Raw genomic sequence first — 20,517 nt, forward strand, 5'->3', positions numbered from 1 at the left:
ATTTCAGTAATGTCAGCCAATAAATTCTCCTTTTCCAGTGAGCTATTTTGAATTGGGATTATGTCATCCCCAACTGAAAACATCCTGACCAATACTGAAGAACAGGGGGGAAATACGTTCTCACGGCTCTTCAATACCTCGCAGGGAAGCCTAATGTCAGGCAAGGTGTCCCAGAAGAGCAATCCCATACCTTTTGGTGAAACTTATTGACTATATTTCTGGTGAGCAGGATGGGACCATGGTGGTCATTTTATTTACTATTCGCAGTTACATTTGGGGAATAAATTCAACAACTTTGAATGTTTCTTTTAGCATCTCAGCATCTCACAACTATAAAAGCAGATTAAACAGAATCCAATATTCCACTCAGCGCAGAGGGAGAGAAAGAGCATTCAATCTTGGTGAAAAGAGCACTGAGTCAAGAGTCCAATAATCTGGTTTCTAATCCTTATCCAATCACTATCTAGCAGTGTGTTCTGAGTCAAATCATCTGCTTCTCTTGGTCGCAATTTCTAAGTCTGCAAAATGAGCAGCGTTACTACATCCCCTTAAAGCACCCATCCAATTCTGGACTGGAAAGCCCTCTAAAATAGGGATTCCTAATCTTTGATAGGATCTAAACCCCAGAAAAACACACAGTTGCACAAAAGCATAATTTTGCACAGAGTTTCATGGGGTTCACAATGCTAGAAACCAATCTAGATCTCCAACCTCTCCATTCTACAGTAACGAAGGCACTAGCTTCTTCTTGAATTCCTTTGGTAATGGGGAGCTCACTACCTTACAAGGTAGCCAAACACGACTTAACTGCTCTAGAAAAATGAGTTTGTCTTCATATGGAACAAAGAGCTTCAAACAGTAATTTCTACTTATGAGTCCAAATTCTCCAGAGCAAATCAGAAAAACCCCTCTTTCTCCTGTGTGTGGCATCCCTTCGTTTGTCTGAGGACTGTTTCCAACTTTTAAATGCAAATAATTTGTGAGGAGAAATGCAGAGGATTCACCATGCAAATTATGTTATAGTGCATTGTTAGAAGAATATGTCCTTCCACCTCATCCGAAATATGCCAACCACCCAAACATAGACGCCAAATTCCAAATAAGCACCGATGCTATTAATCTGCATGATCTAGGTTTCGCAGAAAGAGCATTTATGTACAAAAATATCTCGAAGGAAATGGCACAGTCTTGAGGAAAGAGCACTTCATTAAGAATCAGAAGACTTGGAGTAGTATCTGCCTTCTCCTCCAACTACCTGTGTACGGTTGTGCAAGTCACCTAACCTCTCTGAGCCTGTTTCTCATCTGTAAAATGTGATCAAACCTACCTCACAGGGATGCAGTGAGGATTAAATGATATAATGTTCATAAAGCTTCCAGCCCAAGCCTGGCCCCACCGCAAATTCTCAATCAACTCGGGTTCCCGGGCTCAGCAAGCAGCGCGCTTCTTTCGATGCGCTCGGCGCTCTGTCAGGAGCGGGATTCCCCTTCCCCGAGCCGGAGCCTGCGCTCTGGGCTCGACTGAGGCTCCCTGGCCGCTCGCGCTTTTCTCTCCTTCTCCAAGATGGCGGCGGTCGGCGGCGCTGAGGCGGGATCCGGGCGAGCCGAGTGAAGGTAGCGGCGAGCGGAGCCCCCACGAGGCCGGCCTGGGCCCCCTCCCCGAGGCGGCAGCGGCCCCGCCCCGCCGCCACCCGCCGCTTGGGCCCGCGACACCGCCGCGGGGGCGCGTCAGGCCCGGTGCGGCCTAGCCCAGAGGCCGAGCCGGGGACTGGAGTAGCGGCCGCAGTCCGCCCCCGGGAAGGGGCTGGAGCGGGCCGCCGAAGGAAGGCGGGCGGGAGCTGTTCAAATGGGGAAGGCGGGAAAGCTGCGGGGCCGGGAGGGGGCGTGCGGCCGCCCCGGGGGCCTGCGGGCCGGGGCCGCCCCTCCCCCTGCCGGGGCCGTCTCCGCCCTCGGGGGCGCCGGGAGGCCGCCGGGGACGCGGGGACCGGGTCGGGGCCGCGCTGCGGCTCGGGACCCGGGGTGCGGGGTCTCCGGGCTGTCAAGGCGAAAGGGCCCCGGGGTCGGGGCGGCGGGAGGGCAGGGCCCTCGGCCAGCGGGAGAGGATGCGAGGAGCTTTCTTCTTTTCCTCTTCACAGAGCTTTGTTGAACTAGCTGTTGCTGCAAAACGGCCGGGAGAATCCCATTGGTTTGCGTGGGGACCGCAAAAACGGTGGTCCTGGGGGCTCTCTGTGTAAATAACCCGGTGTTGTGTGTCCTTTTTGCGGGCGACCCAGTTGGAACGTGCCTTCGTAGTGCGATCTTCTCCGTGCAGGCCCGTTTCCCCCCACAGCTATTACTTGTAGATTCACTTTATATCATGCACCATCTCCCCCTCTCTCTGCCGATTAAGCAGGTGGCTGATTATATTCCCTTATAGCAGAACAAATAAAAAAACTCAAAGGAAAGCTTGTTGATTGGACAAAGCTTGTCAAAATTTGTATTGGTGGTTTTTTGGAAATGTGTGTTGTCAGCCGATCTGTGCGGTGGTCGTGGTTCCGTTTAGCTGCCATGCAGTGATAGGATTCAATCCCCATCCCAGGCTGCCGGGATCTCTGCAGTTTCCAGAGCTGGCAGGGGCTGTGAGTGCTGCTTAGGTAGGTTCCTGGAGAAGGGAGTGGCAGGAATTCGGAGTATCTGTGTTCTGAGATTGGAGGAGATCTCTACAAAAATGACAAGACAGCACCTGCGCTATCCCAGAAGTAAACAACAACAGCAACAATTTAAAAACTGCCAACAGCTGGATGTGCACCTTCCTTCCTTTTCCTCCACGGAGAGGCGATTTCAGTTCGTGGAGGGAGTGCTGGAAGAGAACGCGGACTCTTGAACAAGGCTCTCATCCCGGACTAGACCCGGAATTCAGGATTTTGCTTACTGCTCGGATCAGGGGGATTAATTTGTTCTTTTTCAACACTCATTTACATTCTGGAATGAAGAAGCTTGTTAACGATTGCTGGGGCTCAGATTACCTCAAACAAATCACCTTCTGAAACTTTTTTTTTTTCCCCAATAATTATCATTTGGACCTGCAACATAAGAAAGTACTATACCTGATGATTTTTGCTTTTTCATTCATCACTTTGGTAATCCCGAAAGCTGTGCTGAACAAAATGTGGACACTTCTCTACACGTGGAACAGCAGCTCCACCTCCCCTTTTTCATATCCTGAAGAGTCCCAGAAGAGCCATTTAACATTTTGCACATTGCAGAAGTACGCATTTTTTGTGATGGCATGTATCTGGCCTCCGTACGCAACATTAAATAATGAACTTTCACTTATGTTGTCATTTCTTAGCACACTGAGAGGAACATAATTGTAAAACTATCCCTGCCTCTTGAAGTTGACAACATTGAATTCAATGGAATTCAGGAGAATGGGATTTAACACCTGTTTTACTATTGCCAACATTTAATATAATTATGGCCTCTGCTTTCTAATGTGAAAATCAAACCTAATATTTTTTTTACTTTCGTTAATCCTACAATCTGCTGCCTAACCCTGAACTCTGAGTTTATCATGGATAATATGCAAGACCTGGAAGGAATATCAATGGGTCATCTGATCCTATATAAATGTTGTCCTAACTCTGCCTTTCTTCCACACTGTTGCTTGAGACTTCTTTATCTGGTTTCATCTTTCCTTTATGAGTCAGCAACCAAAACTAACCCCTGAGCTGCAATAATATCTTGATTTTTAAAGAACCTAAAAATTCAAGGTCCATCAGTCTGCCCAGGCTGTGAGTGGCATAGTCCATTGTGTTTAATTTTATTTTTTAAACTCTTGACTGTTCAGTTCTTTAGCGAATGGGCCTTGCCTTCAGGCCCCACTCAGTTTTTTTCTCTACAGGTTATTTAATCCTGTAATTTATAAAACGCTTTTCCGTGTTTTTATGAAAATTTAAACAGCAGCAGGCCTAATTTCAATACATAGTGCTCACACCAGCACGTGTTTTCTGTGTTGCCTGTGCCTCTGAAGATCAACTGATTTCCTGTTCCCTTTCACAACTTTTTAAATCCACTGGTTGTTTTTCAAAGCAGTCAGTTACGAGACCATGAACATTTTTTTCATAGTTCAGAAGTCACATCATGGTTTTCTTTCTCTTACTGTCTCTGGAGGTGCTTATTCCCACTCTGTTAGATTGTTCAACTCTGTTTTATGTTAGTTTTGATGTTACTAAAAAGAAGGCTGGCCTGTAAGTCTCAGGGCCTGCCTTTGCTTCATTTAGAAGTGAATTTTCTTGTTGACAACAGATTGATGGCCATATTTATGACAATGAATGTTTAAGATTGTTTCCTTGTCAAACATTCTTAGCCAAAATTCATTTGGCATGAAAACATTTAACTTGAGGTCTCAAGTTGTCGTATTTCTTGGCATTACCAGCCTATGAAAACTAACGGGACCTATATATTTTTTCTAATGAAGTCAGTATATTGTAGTGCTAGTGAGAGGGCATACAATTTTCAAATGAATGGACGTGATTCCCTATGACATTCCCCCTTCCTTCACTACTTTTGGAGTCAGCGCCACTTGTGTGGAAAGGGGAGGACAGTAATTTCTATTTGAGAAAGTTGAGAATGCTGGAGCATGAAAAACTGGCTACATGATGTACATTACTTCGTATTTCTACATGAGCTCTGACCTTATATCCCCTTCATTTCCTGTGAAAGCCCTGGGAGCAAGCAGTTCTTTGGTTTATCACTAAAATAATTGAATCCATTTGGTTTCTTTACTTCACTCTAGATTCTCTTAACTTTGGCCAAGTCCATTCTTCCTTCTCCTCAGGGAAGTGGAGAAATGCTTTTTTATGTTACTTTTCTTTATGTTCCTTGTAAATCATTCTTGGTAATGCTTTTTCTCTTTGTTCAACTTAGGCATGTCTGCGCATTGTATTTTATCTGACTTGTGCAGTTAGGTCTTTTTTCCTTTCATTTATTTTAAATGTAACTCTTAGGAGAGTTTCCCTTGTTAATCAAATTTTCTTTGACAAGAATTACATACTTCAGTATTACCCATACCCACCTGAAGGGACTGGCAATGTCTCACTGAAGAGCCCTTCAGCATTTCTAAATCCCCATATAGTGATGAAGGTAAAATAAAATGTAAATAAATAACCAATCCAGTCACCTTGTAAGCATTTCACTAACCAGATGAGAACATTTTCAATATATTTAGAATGTCATTCTTAAATTTCCTGCAAAGAATTCCTACAGGATTTGTGACACTGCCTGTCCTTAAAGTATTTGAAGAACTTTACCTTAGAGTACAGTCTGTGGCTTGTCATTGTCAAAGTCAGTGACATAAACTTGGATGTCCAAAAAAAAATTTTTAACGAATACAAAATAATATTTAGAACATTTAAATTACAGTAATTCTTCAAATCAGTGAAAATCTTAATAATCATAAAAACTCACCACCAATGGACAAATGATAATTCTTCCTTATTTTCACCTAGTCTTTAAGAAAGGCCTGATAGCCTTGAAAGCTGTCATGTGACCAATATAAGAAGTGTCCTTGCTTTTACACTTCTGTGGTTTTGAGCAAATTCATATAAACAAAATGCATACCAAAAAATTACACTCTAAATCTCTTTAATATCCCTTTAATCTTATCATTTCTGTTTAAACTGCAATACAATAGATTTTAGCCTGTCACCAATCCACATGGTAGGATTTTATGGTCTGGAATGTTTGCTGTAATCTGTCTTCCTCTGCATCCTGCTTTATCTGTGCATTTTGTAACTGTGATTGAACTTATCCCTCTGACTTAATGTCAGTATTTACCATCTCAGTGTTGTCAGTCCTGTTGGCATTTCAGAAATTCTCATTAATTTTGAGATATTTTTTATTATATGGGGGTATTTTATATACTTCACCAAACCACAATTCTAACTCATAAATCAAATCAAATTAAGCCCAGTACACTTCCTGCAGTTTCAACCCCAGTATATTTACAAACAGAATGAGGAGGTGACAAGACACTCCTTTATTTCTTGCTGCCCTTCCAGTCTGCCCTTGGATCACTACGCATTTCCATCTGGAAGGTTGCTTCTCCACAGTGATTTCGCATTACAGGAGGGTTTTCCTTCTTTGTTTCTCAGACCTGGTCCTGTAGACGGGAAGGAGCCTGGACACAGTGACACATTCACAAAGGCCCTGCAGGACCGCCATGGCTTATGATGACTCCATGAAGAAAGAAGGTATGACCCCTTAATCTGAGAAGCATTCTAAAGGGAGTTTCCTCTTCAGTCCTTGCAGCCCATGGACATAGAGACCAGGACTGGCCATCACAGCCTGGACTCCCAAGTGATGGCCTAGAGCAGTATTATGACACTCAGCCTCCACATCATCCCCAGACTGGGCCCATGGAAGCGAAAACCAGGACAGGGTTCCAACATGAGAGTCTGAAATATAAGTCTTTGTAGTCTATTGGGGTGATCCCCTGCAGCACTCGTGGTCCTTGCCAGCTCCAGTGTGCAGGAGTCTGGGGATAGGAATCACATTTTGGACTCCCACAGAGCAGCACAGCACGTGAATCCTTATTCTTTTCAGCCTTACCTCTGCAAGTCTGTGTCCACCTGCCAAATCACAACTAAGAAACCATGTCTGAGGATGCACACTGGGCCTTTGCATAGCGTGGAAGCATTGTTTCTTCAGGTTTGGTTCTTGTATTTGCAGCCAGGTCATCAAGAAATACTCTTGTCCCCCTGGATCTAGCCCTATATTCCAATGGACTTGTTGAAACATTATATTAACTTGGAAATGGAGGGACTGTTGCATTACATATGTGGTTATTTGGTTGTCACTTACTTGCCTTTCTCCTTCCCTTTCCCAAACGAACCTGGCTTTCAGATTGCTTTGATGGTGATCACAGCTCTGAGGATACAGGACTAGCCGCTGGCCGAAGCCAACGAGAAAAGAAACGTTCTTACAAAGATTTTTTAAGGGAAGAGGAAGAAATCGCTGCTCAGGTCAGAAACTCTTCCAAGAAGAAGTTAAAGGTAAATTCTAAACATGTGAATTAGGAGAGTTTTTAACTATCTCACGTCCTGTTTCCTAGTACTTGAAGAAAGAAGCGTATTTTTAAAACTTTAAAAAAATAAACATCGTTTGCTGTCTATTTTTAATATTTCCCGTGTTTTACTTTGTTTTCCAAAGTCAGAAATCAGAGAACAAAATTGGTTCCAAACTGCTTTTGCCTCATCATCTTATTCAGTGGTCAATTCTTCTTCCTCTTCAATTCCAGGATAGTGAGCTTTATTTCTTGGGGACGGACACGCACAAGAAGAAGAGGAAGCACTCCTCTGATGATTACTACTATGGAGGTAAGGAGGGGAAGGGGCAGCAGGTGGGATGAACACATCACTGGTTCTTGGAGTCGGGGTAGGGGAAAGGGATCCAGATGTTGCTGACTCAGTGGCCTATTTAACAGGACAGTGGTTCTTGTTCTGAGTGCCGATAAACCAGTGTGAAGGAGGAGAGAGGTGGAGGGCTGGTATTTTGGAGGATTCAGCATAGAAGAACAGTCTTCATTTGTGATACACCAGGTACCAGGTTCCTTCTCCCCCCAATCATCCACTTATCTTCTGCCCATTGTTACCTAGCATCCCTTTTGCCATATGTAGTCCTGGGCCCTCTGGCCTGCACCTGTGGGTTACTTCTCAGTCCAGTGCATAGCCACTCACAAGACCAGTTTTTCTTAGCTTTCTTATGCGCATAGCTGATGAGACTAACCCTTTACTAGAATGGGCTTGTCCTGAACACAGAAGCAAATGACACTCTGTCTACAGCGTAACCTAAATTGTAACTGCTCGTAATCCCACAACTTAGTCCGTTCTTCTGGGTCTACCCTCTCTGGTTACTGTGAAGACTCCGTGAAGAGAAGCAACTTTAGTGGCAAGAACTGTGTCCAGGGTCAGGCAGCATTTACCGAGCCAAGAAGCACACGGGCGTCATCAGGAATCAGTGGAAGGGCCTCCCCTCAAATCATTTCTCTTAGCCTCTTCCTCATGTTAGTTGAGTGTTTTTTGGTGAGAGAGGAAACTTGTTGGAAGTTGGTTTGTCGTGTGGACATTACTTCTTTCGATTATTTCCAGACCTTTCGTCTTTGGAATCGTCACAGAAGAAAAAGAAAAAGTCCAGCCCGCAGTCTACCGATACAGCCATGGACCTGTTGAAAGCCATCACTTCCCCGCTGGCAACAGGCTCCAAGCCCTCCAAAAAGATGGGGGAGAAATCCTCTAGTTCTTCAAGTCATTCAGAGAGTAAAAAGGAACACCACAGGAAGAAAGTAAGCGGAAGCAGTGGGGAGCTGTCCCTGGAGGATGGTGGTTCCCACAAATCAAAAAAAATGAAACCGCTCTATGTGAACACAGAGACACTGACCCTCCGCGAGCCCGATGGCTTAAAGATGAAACTGATTCTCTCACCAAAGGAGAAGGGAAGCAGCTCAGTTGATGAGGAGCCTTTTCAGTACCCCTCTCAGCAAGCGACTGTGAAAAAATCCTCTAAGAAATCAGCTCGGGATGAGCAAGGTGCTTTATTCCTAGGACACGAGTTACAGAGCTTTCTGAAAACAGCCCGGAAGAAGCACAAGTCCTCCTCAGACCCACATTCCTCTCCCGGCCCCGAAGCCTGTGGGGCGGATGGCTCCCAGTTCCCAGAATCCCACAGTGCTAACCTTGATCTTTCAGGACTTGAACCTATTCTAGTAGAATCGGACTCGTCCTCTGGTGGGGAGCTAGAGGCTGGGGAGTTAGTCATTGACGACTCTTACCGGGAAATCAAGAAGAAAAAGAAGTCCAAGAAGAGCAAAAAGAAGAAGGACAAGGAGAAGCATAAAGAGAAGCGGCACTCCAAGTCCAAGAGAAGTTCAAGCCTTGCAGCTACCGCCGTGGGAGAGGTCGCGGTAGCACCTGGCCCTCCTCCCAGCGTCCCCCACACTGGAGCCGCTGCCCCTCCCCAGCCACTGCCTGGCCTCCACACAGACGGGCATAGTGAGAAAAAAAAGAAAAAAGAGGAGAAAGATAGAGAAAGAGACAGAGGAGAAAAGGTAAACCATTTTTTTAAAGTGTGGTGGTAAGAGATGATAGTAGTAAGCAGATTTGGAATTAGGCAGCGGAGGTGAACGGCGGGGAGCGTGGTGAGGCCAATCTGATGGGATGACAGGAGGTAAAATATGGCCAGTGGCCAAGTCTCTCTGGTGCAAAAACAGGAGTAATCTTAATTTTTCCTGGGTTTTCTTAATAGAGTTGTTCTCCCATCGTGCCAAGCGTAGGCTTAGGGATACTGTTGAACTTGGAATTCACAGGATCCAAACCTGGTTTCTTTCACTGAGCAGCACTGTCTGCCTGGGGCAATTGAGAGAGATGAAGAGGTATTCTCTGAGTTCCTTCTGAGAAACAGATCTTCAAAATTAGGAAAATAATGACCAAGTTCATGGGATAAGCTAATGGCTTTCCACTACCCTTCGTGGGCCACTTTCTGGTATTTTTAGTGTTAAATGTGTGTTCTTTCACTATGTGAGTGCTTACTGTTTGCTGGGTCCAGTGCTCCAGTGGGTGGAGAGAGGTGCAGAGCTGAGGAGGACATAGCTCCTGACCTTAGGGAGCATGCTGATTGCTGAGGAGGTAGGAGGGAGAAATCAGCCACCTTGGTTTAACTTCTTTTCCTGCAACTTGAGAAATCTTCTAGCAGTTTGTACTTTAGGGGCTGACGACTATGTCATTAAAGGTTTTCTGTAAAAAATAAGCTTTTTTCCCCCCTGCTATCAAAGTAATATATTAATTTTATAGAAATTTAGAAATTCAGAGTCATGGAAAGAAAAAGGTCAAAAAGGTTAGTTTCACCACCTAAGGACAACCATTTTCTTCCCATGTTTAGAGTTCTGCAAAAGGAAATGTCAGATAAAGTCTGAAAGAGGCGCTACTAAGAAGGAGAAAGTCAAGTGTATTAAGAATTTGGGAATGGCGGTTTCACGTCAGTCTGTAATTGAGGTTCAAGTCATGTTTCCCACTACAAAGAGTGCCTTTTTTTTTTTTTTAAGATTTATTTATTTGAGAGAGAGTGGGCACGTACGTGTGTGCCTGTGCACACACGGGGTAGAGGGAGGAGGAGAGAGAAACTCTAAGCAGGTTCTGGTGCTCTGTCTGACTGACGAGGGGCTCGATTTCAACAACCCTGATATCATGACCTAAGCCAAGACCAAGAGGCGGACACTTCACTGACTGAGCCCCCCAGGCACCCCAAAGAGTGCCCTTTAAGTATGTATACCTCAGAAATTAAAAACAAAACTATACCTTCTGAGCCGAGAATGAGTGTGAGCATAAAGAACTGGATAGTCAAATACTAGGTCAGGTTTTATTCATTTATTTATTTGAAAACTGCTTCATGAAATCATATATATTCTGTGTAAGATTCTGTTTATCCAGAGAACTTCCATTCTATTAATGTATGATAATGCCATGAACTAATCTTACGGTGTTGAATGCAGGAGGACAGGGTAGTCAGGGAAAGCTTACAGAAGAAAAAGGATTTCACTGGAAGGGAATACAAGAAGGCAGAAAGATGTTTAGGAAGTAGCACAGCAGAACAAATGAACTCTAGTCCTGCATTTCTAACTGCCTGATAAATATTTCCACCATAATGCCTTGGATTCCTCAGACCCATGTGTCACTGATTAATAAGCTCATCATCCAGCCTCCCAAACCTGCATCTCCTCCTCCATCTGCTTCTTTGTCCCCCGTGTCCTTCCAGTCAACCCAAACTCAAAACTGTATGCTTATAAATCATTTTTCTCAACACTTCATTATGAAATTTTTCAAACAAAAAGCTTTGAAATCATACAGTGAACACCATATGCCACTCAATGAGATTCTATCGTTACTGTTTTGCTGTTTGCTTTATCACACATCTGTCCGTCCATCAATCCATCTTTTGTAATGTATTTTGAAGTGAATTATAGATATCATACACTTCACCCCCAAACACTTCAGCTTACATATCATTAACTTAAGTTCAGTATTTGTTTTCAGGGTTTGTTTTTTGTTTTTTGTGGTTTTTTTTGGTAGAATTTACTTATGCACAAGTGTACACATGTTTACCATTTGTGTGAGTTTTGACAGTTGCACATACCTGTGTGACCAAACCTCTGTCAGGATATAGACATCACCATCATCCAAAATAGCATTCTCATACCCCTTCCCAGTCAGTCCTCACTGTTCTGATTTTTTCCCAGTCTTACAGCTCATTTTTACATCTCCCTCTTCCCTGCTTGCCCTCTCCTCTATGTCCACTCAAGTGTTGAGCCTGATATTCTTCCTCCTTCATAACTTCCACACCTTTATGTCCTCCATTACCACTCCCCCACCTTGGGCCTCATCCCTCCCTGTACTTAATGTAATAAATGGCCTCCTTTCTGTTTCTTCCCCAATGTAATTAGTATACATTGATGCCAGAATGTTCTTAAGTACGACTTTGTTGTGGACAGTCCTCTGGTTCAGCATCTTCAGTGGATCCTTACCTCCTTCACGTTAGAGCGTAAGCTCCGAGAAGACCAGAATCATGTCTGTCATGCTCTCCACTTCATTCCTAGCACTGAACCTGCAGTCTGGCCTGTCATAGTTAGTCCATAAATACTTGTTGAATGAATAAATATCAAAGTCCAAACCCTTCGTCAAGCATTCATAATTGTCTGGGATTTAGCCCTAAACCTCCCTTCTCAGCTCTACCTCTTAGTCTGCGTTACACACACTGTATGGAAACCAAACTTAGCCCTTACAGTCTTACCTCTTCCTTTGCTTGTTTTTTATAGTGATCTTCTTTGTTCTCCTTCATCTACTGAAGCTCTGCCTTCCCTTCAAGACCTAATCAAATGCCGCCTCTTCCAAGGCATCCTGATCCTCCAGTCAGAATTAACTTCTGACTTCCCATAACACCTTGCTATGGGAAGTCACTGCACTTATTGTCCCTTATGTTGGAGTTTTCTTTGTGCATATTCCATTTCCTCTATTAAAGACTATAAGCTCCTTAGGGACTGTTTTAGTCACCTTACTATTATCTTCAACTCCTCAATGTCCTTGGTTGGCATTTTGTCATAGATGTCAAATGAATGAATATATGGATGCAAACATAAGTATTGAAAAGGTAGGTCAGGTGCAAATTGCAAAGAATCTTGAATTAAGGCTTTGGCAGCAGGCACTCTGGGCTTATGAGCAGGACTTAGTAGATGTGCTTTCAGTGATCGTTTAAGAATAAAATGATAGCACTGCAGCGGATGGGTGAGACTGAGGAGAGATTGTAACAGACCACCCAGGAGCTTATTACAGTCTGAGGTTTTGAATACTATAAAAGCCTCATGGAAACAGCCGAAGAGACATTCAGGAGAGGCTCTGAAGGAAAAACTGACAAGATCTGGCAGTAGGGCTTAGGTCTGGGAAAGCAGAAGCATAAATGAGTATAAAAATGGCCCTTAAAGGGGCACCTGGGTGGCTCATCGGTTGAGCGTCTGCCTTCAGCTCAGGTTGTGATCCCCGGATGGGATCGAGCCCCGCGTCGGGCTCCCTGCTCAGCAAGGAACCTGCTTCTCCTTCTCCCTCTGCCACTCCTCCCCGCTTGTATGCTCTCTCTCTCTCTCTGTCTCAAATAAATAAATAAAATCTTTAAAAAAATGGCTTAAGGTTTTGAACCTGGGCGCCTTGGAAAATAAAATTATAATCTCCTCCAGTGTAGGACTTATTTATAATTCCCCCATGTAGCTAGCAATTGCTAATAAAAAAAAAAAAGATACTTTGATTTATAGCAAAAATTTTACTAGGAATCAGTATTTGATCATGACTGTCCAAACCTGAGGTAGTCATACTAGGAATGTAATCATTTATTTATCCAGCAAATATTTATGGAACATATACCATGTTTTTTAAAACCTGACCTATACATAAAAATTTCCTGTGGAGTTTGTTTTTTGGTTTTTGGGTTTTTTTAGAGAGGGCTCAAACGCATATGCGCAAGCAGGGGTTGGGGGTTGGTGCAGAGTGAGAGCGAGAATCTCAAGCAGGCTTCATGCCCAGCGCGGAGCCCAATGCAGGGCTCAATCTCATGACCCCAAGATCATGACCTGAGCCAAAATCAAGAGTCGAACACTTAACCAACTGAGCCACCTAGGTGCCCCATCCTGTGGAGTTTAAAAAAAAAAAAAATCCTTCCCTTGGTTTTGTTTCAGTAAAAAAGAACTATCTAAAAGTCCACCAAAAGATAGAAGGGAAGGCTTCAGGAATAGCATTCCTCCAACTACAGTGAGCAGAGATGGGAAAGCCAACTGGTAGGAACGCTGAAAGCCTCTGTGTGCCCTTTCTACTTTGGGTCCTATGACCAGGACTGGAACAAAAATAGACAAGCAAGAAGGATGGCTGGTTTCGGAGAAGATAAGTCAGGTTAGATTTTAAGATATACGTGTCAGGAGATTCAGCATCTCTCAGGTTAAGTGTGTGGGCTGGGGAGCCAAACCACTTGAGTTCATTTCTTTTTTTTTTTTTTTTTTTTTTAAAGATTTTATTTATTTATTCATGAGAGAGAGAGAGAGAGAGGCAGAGGCAGAGGGAGAAGCAGGCTCCCCGCAGAGCGGGGAGCCCGATGCGGGACTCGATCCCAGGACCCTGGGATCATGACCTGAGCCGAAGGCAGACACTTAACCGACTGAGCCACCCAGGCGTCCCAAACCACTTGAGTTCAAATCCTGGCTGTGCCAGTCACAAACCATGTGCTGTTGGGCAGGTTGCTTAAGTTCTCCATCTAGAAAGTATGGATGACGACAGGCCTACCTGATGGGGTTGTTAAGGGTTAAATGAGGTGATAATAGATGTAAAAGGGTTTATTTAGGGCCACAGTGTGCCAAGGCCCTCTGCGGCCACAGCCAACTCACAGGGGCACCACTGGATATTTTAAATATATTAAGTTTTCAAGAGAAACAGTGGTATGTGGCATCGGTCGGACACCTTAGGAACCACTAGCTCAAGGTAATTCATGGTTGCAACATCTTATCCTGTTCCACTCCTTTCAATAATGCCATGTCTTTTCAATGCTGTCTGCCGTAATGGCTGTGGTGAAAAGCCAGTACCACATGAAAACCTACATGGGCACCCAGCTGAGTTCAGGAACTCTGGCTTTGCACATTCGTGAGCATCCGGTAAAAGTTAGTTGTTAAAATCATCATCGCGGGAGAAGTTCCAGAGAGCGATGGAAATGCAAGACCTGGAACTCAGTAGAGCGGTTGGAACTGGGGTGAGAGCTGGAGTGTTCCTGTGCACCAGATGAAATCCGTGAGCGGGGACAGGGAGGAGAGCCCAGAGCCAGAATCCTGTAGGGCGCGCAGCTTGGGGCACCGGAGAAGGAAGGGGGGTGCAGTGGTGTGGGAGGAGAAACCAGAGAGCGGCCAGTGTCACAGAAGTGAGGGAGCAGATGGTTCGAGAACAGACTGGACTCCAGTAGAGAGGATGAGGAGCTCCAGTGCAGCAGGGAGAATGGGAACCAGCCTGGCCGAGTCCATGCAGGAGTGAGAAGTGGAGGCAGCAGGGGCGGAAGTTCTCACTGGAGACTCTTTATACAGACGAGGGGACTGGGCTCTGTCTCTGGGGAAAGGTAATGCTCTCAGTGCTGAGTTTTGTTTGGGGAGGGGCTTTTTGTGGTTTTATTTGTTTGCTTGTGTGTTGGTTCGTTGTTGAATCCTGCTTTCTGAGAAGGAGTAGAGCAATCAGCTGGTAATACCTTGATGTCCCCTTTAAGATCATCCCAGTGGCGTGGGAGTCTTTATCTGTATTGGAGGAGCAGGATCCAGTAATATTGCAAAGATACCTTACTTTGGGTTTTACTAAATCAATAAAAGCCCATTCACTACTATTCAAAATAGTATCTGTGATGTTGCCACTTCAGAGGCATGCCTCCAATTATCTGTATGTTTCCAGAACGTTCATGTTTCCTCTAAGCAAGCTGAGGACAGCCAGGTGGCCTGGTATCTGGCACACACAGACATTGTTGTTGATCAAGTGATACCCTGAAGTCTCAGCTATAGCTAGACTTGTGATGGTATTACACACATTCTCCCTCTGGTAAAACCAAAGTTGAGTGACAATAGCGATAAATGGTAAAAGTTAGTAGCTGCCATCTAATGTGTGCCTGCTCTGTGTCTAAGGCATATGACATCCTAGGCATTTGGCATCTCTAACGGTCTTCACTGATAGGTATCAGTAGCCCCATTTGACAGAGGAAGAAGCTGAGAAGAAAAGACACAGAGCTGGAATTTTAATAGAGGTTTCTTGAACCCCACTCCCATAGTCTTTCAGCTATACCACATGGCCTTCTAAAACTTCGAGAGATGGTCGTCCAGTGCCGTGTGTCTTCGTCAAAGCTAAAAGTAGGTTCTGGGTCAAAGGAAACTGACGCCATGTGCTAGTGTCTGAGATCCGTCCCACTGAGACATACAGACATTGTTTCTAAGTCGAAGAGGCAGAGTATGATGAAGTGCAGACAGCTTGGGCTCAAGTACCACCAACTCGGTCCTTGTTCTAGTCTGCTACTACCAGCTTTGTTCTTTGGTGATGCTTCCTCACAGCTCACTTGTAAAGCACGGTTGTTTTAGATTAATAGCAGATACACAGAACACGCTCCACACAGGGCCTGGCCCCATAAATAGCCGTGGTTACAATTACTGTTTTTTATCCCAAGTTCTTCAAAAGCATAAATATGCTTGAAAACATCTTTTTAAAGCCTTTTTCTCATCTGGTCATTTCACATATTAGACCAAGCAAGGAGACTATGCTTTTATGGTTTTGTTTTTGTTTTGTCTTGCTTTATAATATAACACCTACCTTGTAGGAAGCAGACTCTGCAGTTATCTCACCTGTTTGGACAACCGTGAAGATCTAGAAAGAAAACAGGGTCTGCAAGGAGCAAAAACAAGTTTCCTGCAGCTCTTATGAGCGCTTCCTGGGCGCTGGGGAAAGGAATGCTGGCCAGAGATGAGTCACGTGACCTCCCTGCCCCTGTTCTGTTCTTCGTAGAAGAGCGAACTAGCACCCAGCCTATGGATTCACACTCTGCCCTTTTCACACACAATTCTGAGACTTTGTTATCCATCTAGTGCATATTTCTTCTGCACTTAAGTTGTGCCGGGCACTGGCCAGGTGCTGTGGATTAAAGATGAGTAAGATGCCGTGCCAGCCAGCATCCTGTCAACTCAATGAGCACTCTGGGTGTAGGAAGAGAGGTCAGAAAGTATTTCAGTGAGTCGAGCCTCAGCGCAGGCATGTGCGGAGTGCCGAGGGAGTACAAGGGAAGCCTGGGTTGTCAGAGGTTTCCTCAGGCGGGCCATATCATCTGAACCGAATCTTAGGGCCAAATAGGAACTATCGGGTAGAAATGAAGAGTAGGTATTTCATTTGAGGAATGAAAGGTGTGTGTGAAGGTACTGAGATGCCAGAAGGCAAAGGATGTTCAGGGAACCACAGGAAGTCCAAGCGACTGAAGTAAAGCCGGCAGAAGGTTAGAGTGAGCACGTAAAGGCGGAAAGAGTTGCTGCCGGCCTGCCTTCTGGGAAAGGGTTGTGGAGCTGAGTCACAATTAGTACATTACGACAAGAACGGCTATATCTATGGTTTGCAGTATGTTCTAAGTGCTGCCCTAAGTGTTTTATCAGTGAATTTTCATAGGAACCCAATGAGGTGAGGACAGTATCATCTCCATTTCACAGAAATAAGCTCGAAGAAGTGAAAGAACCTGCCCAGGGCACCCTCCTGTTTCAGGGGCAGAGCAGGAATCTGAACCCAGGTTTTTGTGATTGCACAATCTGTGCACTTTCCACTGTACAGAAAGGTTGTTTAAATTATATTCAGTGGTGTATTATGAGAGATAACAGAAGTATAGAGTATGTTTCAGAAAGATTTCCATTCAGAATGGTTCAAATAAAAGCTTTGGTGTGAAAACCTTACTTCTCTGGTACCCTTTCCTTTAGCCAGATCAGATTTAGGGATCTCAGTCAAGTTAGTTCAGAAGAACATCAGATGGTATCATGGTTACAGGTACGGGCTCTGAAGCCAGACCGCCTGCATTCAGATGCTAGCCCTGCCACTCCTAATACATACGACTCTGGAGCTCAGTTTCCTCATCTTTAAAATGGCAGTAATGGGGCGCCTGACTGGCTCAGTCAGTAGAGCATACAATTCTTGATCTCTGGGTTGTGAGTTTGAGCCCCATGTTGGGCAGAAAGGTTACTTTAAAAGATTTCTAAGTTTGAGGGGCGCCTGGGTGGCTCAGTCGTTAAGCGTCTGCCTTCGGCTCAGGTCATGATCCCAGGGTCCTGGGATCGAGCCCCGCATCGGGCTCCCTGCTCCGCGGGAAGTCTGCTTCTCCCTCTCCCACTCCCCCTGCTTGTGTTCCCTCTCTCACTGTGTCTCTCTCTGTCAAATAAATAAACAAAATCTTTAAAAAAAAAAAATTTCTAAGTTTGAAAGATAAAATGGCAGTACTAATGGAATTTACCTCATAGGGTTATGATAAGGTTTAAATGAATTTCTACAGATAATGCTTTTATACAGCATCTCCTACATAGTATTAATATCAATGAGGCAATTGGATTCTTGTCATCAGCAGAAGAAAGCCAGTTTTTTGTGGGGTTTTTTTGTTTTCTTTTTGTTTTATTGGGGGGGTGTGCAGAGGGAGAGGAAGAATCTTAAGCAGGCTCCACACCAGCTGTGGAGCCCTATGCGTGGCTCAGTCTTATGACCCTCTGAGTTCATGACCTGAGCTGAAATCAAGAATTGGATGCTTAACCAACTGAGCCACCCAGGAACCCCTTGTTTTTGTTTTTGTTTTAAGGTTTTATTTATTTATTTATTTTAGAGCAAGAGACAGCTTGTGGGCGTGGCCATGAGGTGGGGGAGGGGCAGAGGGGGAGGGAGAGAGAATCTTGAGCAGACTCTGCACTGAGCATGGAGCCCAACACAGGGCTCAGTATCACGACCCTGAGATCATAACCTGAGCCAAAACCAAGAGTCTTAACCAACTGAGCCAGCCACCCAGATGCCCCAAGCCAAGTTTTATTTTTAAGATTTACAAGTTATGTTTTGCCTTAGGCTCCAGATGTTTTTTATCCTTTAAAAAATGTTCTTAGACTAGAGTTTTGAGTGGGCTTGAAGAGGGATTTTCATCAGATTGTCAAAGAGTTCTATTGTCCAAGACTTGAGCATGACTGCTTTATAAAGAGCATTATTAAGAAGTTACTCTTTGAACGGTCTTGATATTGTGGTATATGTCATCAAACACTTAAAAGGAGCTTCCGGCTGCACAATTACAACATTGTGAGTCACACTTAGTAAGTGGATTTGTTGGCAGTCATTTGCTACTAATAATAAAGTATCCAAGTTTTTGAAATATTACCTTTGTATTAAGGGGAGTCCTGTTACTCCAGATGTAACCACTGTGATTCACTTGCAATACTGTGTGTTTTCTTGCATTAGAAAGTCTAGAGTGGAATTACGGGCCTTGTCTTTGGAATCATGTAGAAATGTTTTATATGCAAAGAGATCATCCATTATTTGTATATTTCTAACTACTAAACTACATTTAGAAAAATCACTGTACCCTGGAGAAAGTTGAACCCTTCAGTTTGAATTCCCAACTTTCAGTCCACAGAGGGGAGTTGCATTTTGCACAGTGGTTAGGTTCTAAGATCAGCACATAAGGTGAGGATTTTAAGTAGTCCAAGTTTCCCTGAAAATCCCTTAGGAAGGCCGGCTTCACAACGAAGGCTGACAGACTCTGAGTCCGACAGAATGTCAGCCCAGTGCAGCTGGTTTCTTCTTAGCACCAGGTGAAGTCATTGGCGTAGGTTCAGGAGCCATAAAAATTATTTTTTTTAATTATGTTAACTACAAATATCAGAATCACATTTGAGTAGTGAGTTGCACACACTAAGAGGGACCTATAGGAACTATCTAGGGAAAGCAGATTTATGCTGTTTGTCACACTACCTCCAAAAAATAGGTTCGTGGAATCACCCAGACTAATCAGTCCATCCCTCTCTCTCGCAAATGGCCAAATGTAGAACTTACATGAACTCCCGTCTGTGCAGCGCCACTCCATTGTATCTGGGGCCCAATAAAGGGGATTTGAAATAATCAAACCTTAGTTAGAACCCTTAGAACATTTGTGGATATGCGGCTGCTCCTAAATTAATAACAAAGATGCAGCACCCAGAACTCACTTCTGTAGCATCTCAAAACAGGACTGGCTTCACCAGAACACCAAAAATAGGACCTTCACTATTCAGATGAAATGGTTAAAGTAAAGGCCTTGCTGCCGTTTTCTTTATCTGGTTGAGGTCAAATGATTTTACCCTATATCCTTCACCAACATTCCTTATTTAAATTAAAAAAAAAAAAAAGGCTTGTATTGGCTTTTTGGAGGGAATAGAAAAGAACTCACAGTAGTTTTCCATTGTAGCCTAACAAATTAGCACAAATTTGGTAGTTCAGAACAACATCCATTATTATCTCACGGCTCTGTAGATCAGAAGTCCAGGCAGGGCTCCACTGGGTTCTCTGGACTCTTACAAGGCTGTACCAAGGTGTTGGCCGGAGTAGGGTTCTCTTGTGAGGCGAGAGGTCTTCCTCAGGCCGTCAGCAGCATTCGGTTCCTTGCAGTTGTAGAACTCTTGGCAACTGTTTTCCTCAAGTTCAAGGCCAGCAGGAGGGCGTCTGCTGTTGTGTCTCATCTCTTTCAGGGGCTCATCTGACTTACCAGGATAAGTCAGGCTTACTCAGGATGCTCTCGCTTTTGATTAACTCACATTCAACTCTCTGGGGACGTGGGGCGCCTGGGTGGCCCAGTCGGTTAAGCATCCAACTCTTGATTTTGGCTCAGGTCATGATCTCAGGGTCGTGAGATGGAGCCCCACATCAGGCTCTGCACTCAGTACGGAGTCTGCTTAAGATTCTCCCTCCCTCTCCCTCTCCCTTCCCCCGCCCACTCGCATGCATGCTCTCTCTCTCTCAAATTAATTAACTAATTAATTAATTAATTAAATCTTAAAAAAAGAAAAAAGGTCAACTCACTGGGGACCTTAACTACAGCTGCAAAGTCCCTTTTGCCATATAACAACAATCACGGGAGTGATATCCCACCATATTCACCAGTCCTGCCCACACTCACTGGGAGGGCATTATGCAGGGTGTGTACACCAGGGGGCGGAAATCTTGGGAGCCATCTTGGAATTCTGCCTCTCAGAGAAATAATACTGTAATAATGTTACCAAGTACCTACTGAAGTGCCAGATACTGTTTGATTAATTCCCACCTCTGGGTTAAATGGTGTTATCCACGTTTCACTTACCAGGAAACTAAAGCTCAGGGAAATGAAGCAGTTTGTGTTGCTAATAAGTAGTGTGGTCAGGATTCTAACCTAGATCTTGTGGCATCCAAACCCCAGGCTCTTTCCA

At 44.3% G+C, this 20,517-nt stretch overlaps 1 protein-coding gene across 7 annotated transcripts in view; it reads left to right on the forward strand.

The window, feature by feature from the left end:
• The first annotated feature begins 1,532 nt into the window (after positions 1-1,532).
• Positions 1,533-20,517, forward strand: part of HMGXB4 (HMG-box containing 4) — a 30,966-nt gene continuing 11,981 nt past the window's right edge. For 2 of the 7 annotated variants that reach the window (XM_032416641.1, XM_032416644.1), the window contains exons 1-4: positions 2,080-6,232; positions 6,885-7,033; positions 7,279-7,357; positions 8,129-9,084. In XM_032416641.1, the coding sequence (XP_032272532.1) occupies positions 6,202-6,232; positions 6,885-7,033; positions 7,279-7,357; positions 8,129-9,084 (1,215 nt within the window). In that variant the 5' untranslated portion in view covers positions 2,080-6,201. The other 5 variants (XM_032416640.1, XM_032416643.1, XM_032416645.1 and 2 more) reach the window with 4 other exon arrangements.

Source organism: Phoca vitulina, unplaced genomic scaffold, assembly GCF_004348235.1.
Source record: "Phoca vitulina isolate PV1807 unplaced genomic scaffold, GSC_HSeal_1.0 scaffold19, whole genome shotgun sequence".
Classification (NCBI taxonomy): domain Eukaryota; kingdom Metazoa; phylum Chordata; class Mammalia; order Carnivora; family Phocidae; genus Phoca; species Phoca vitulina.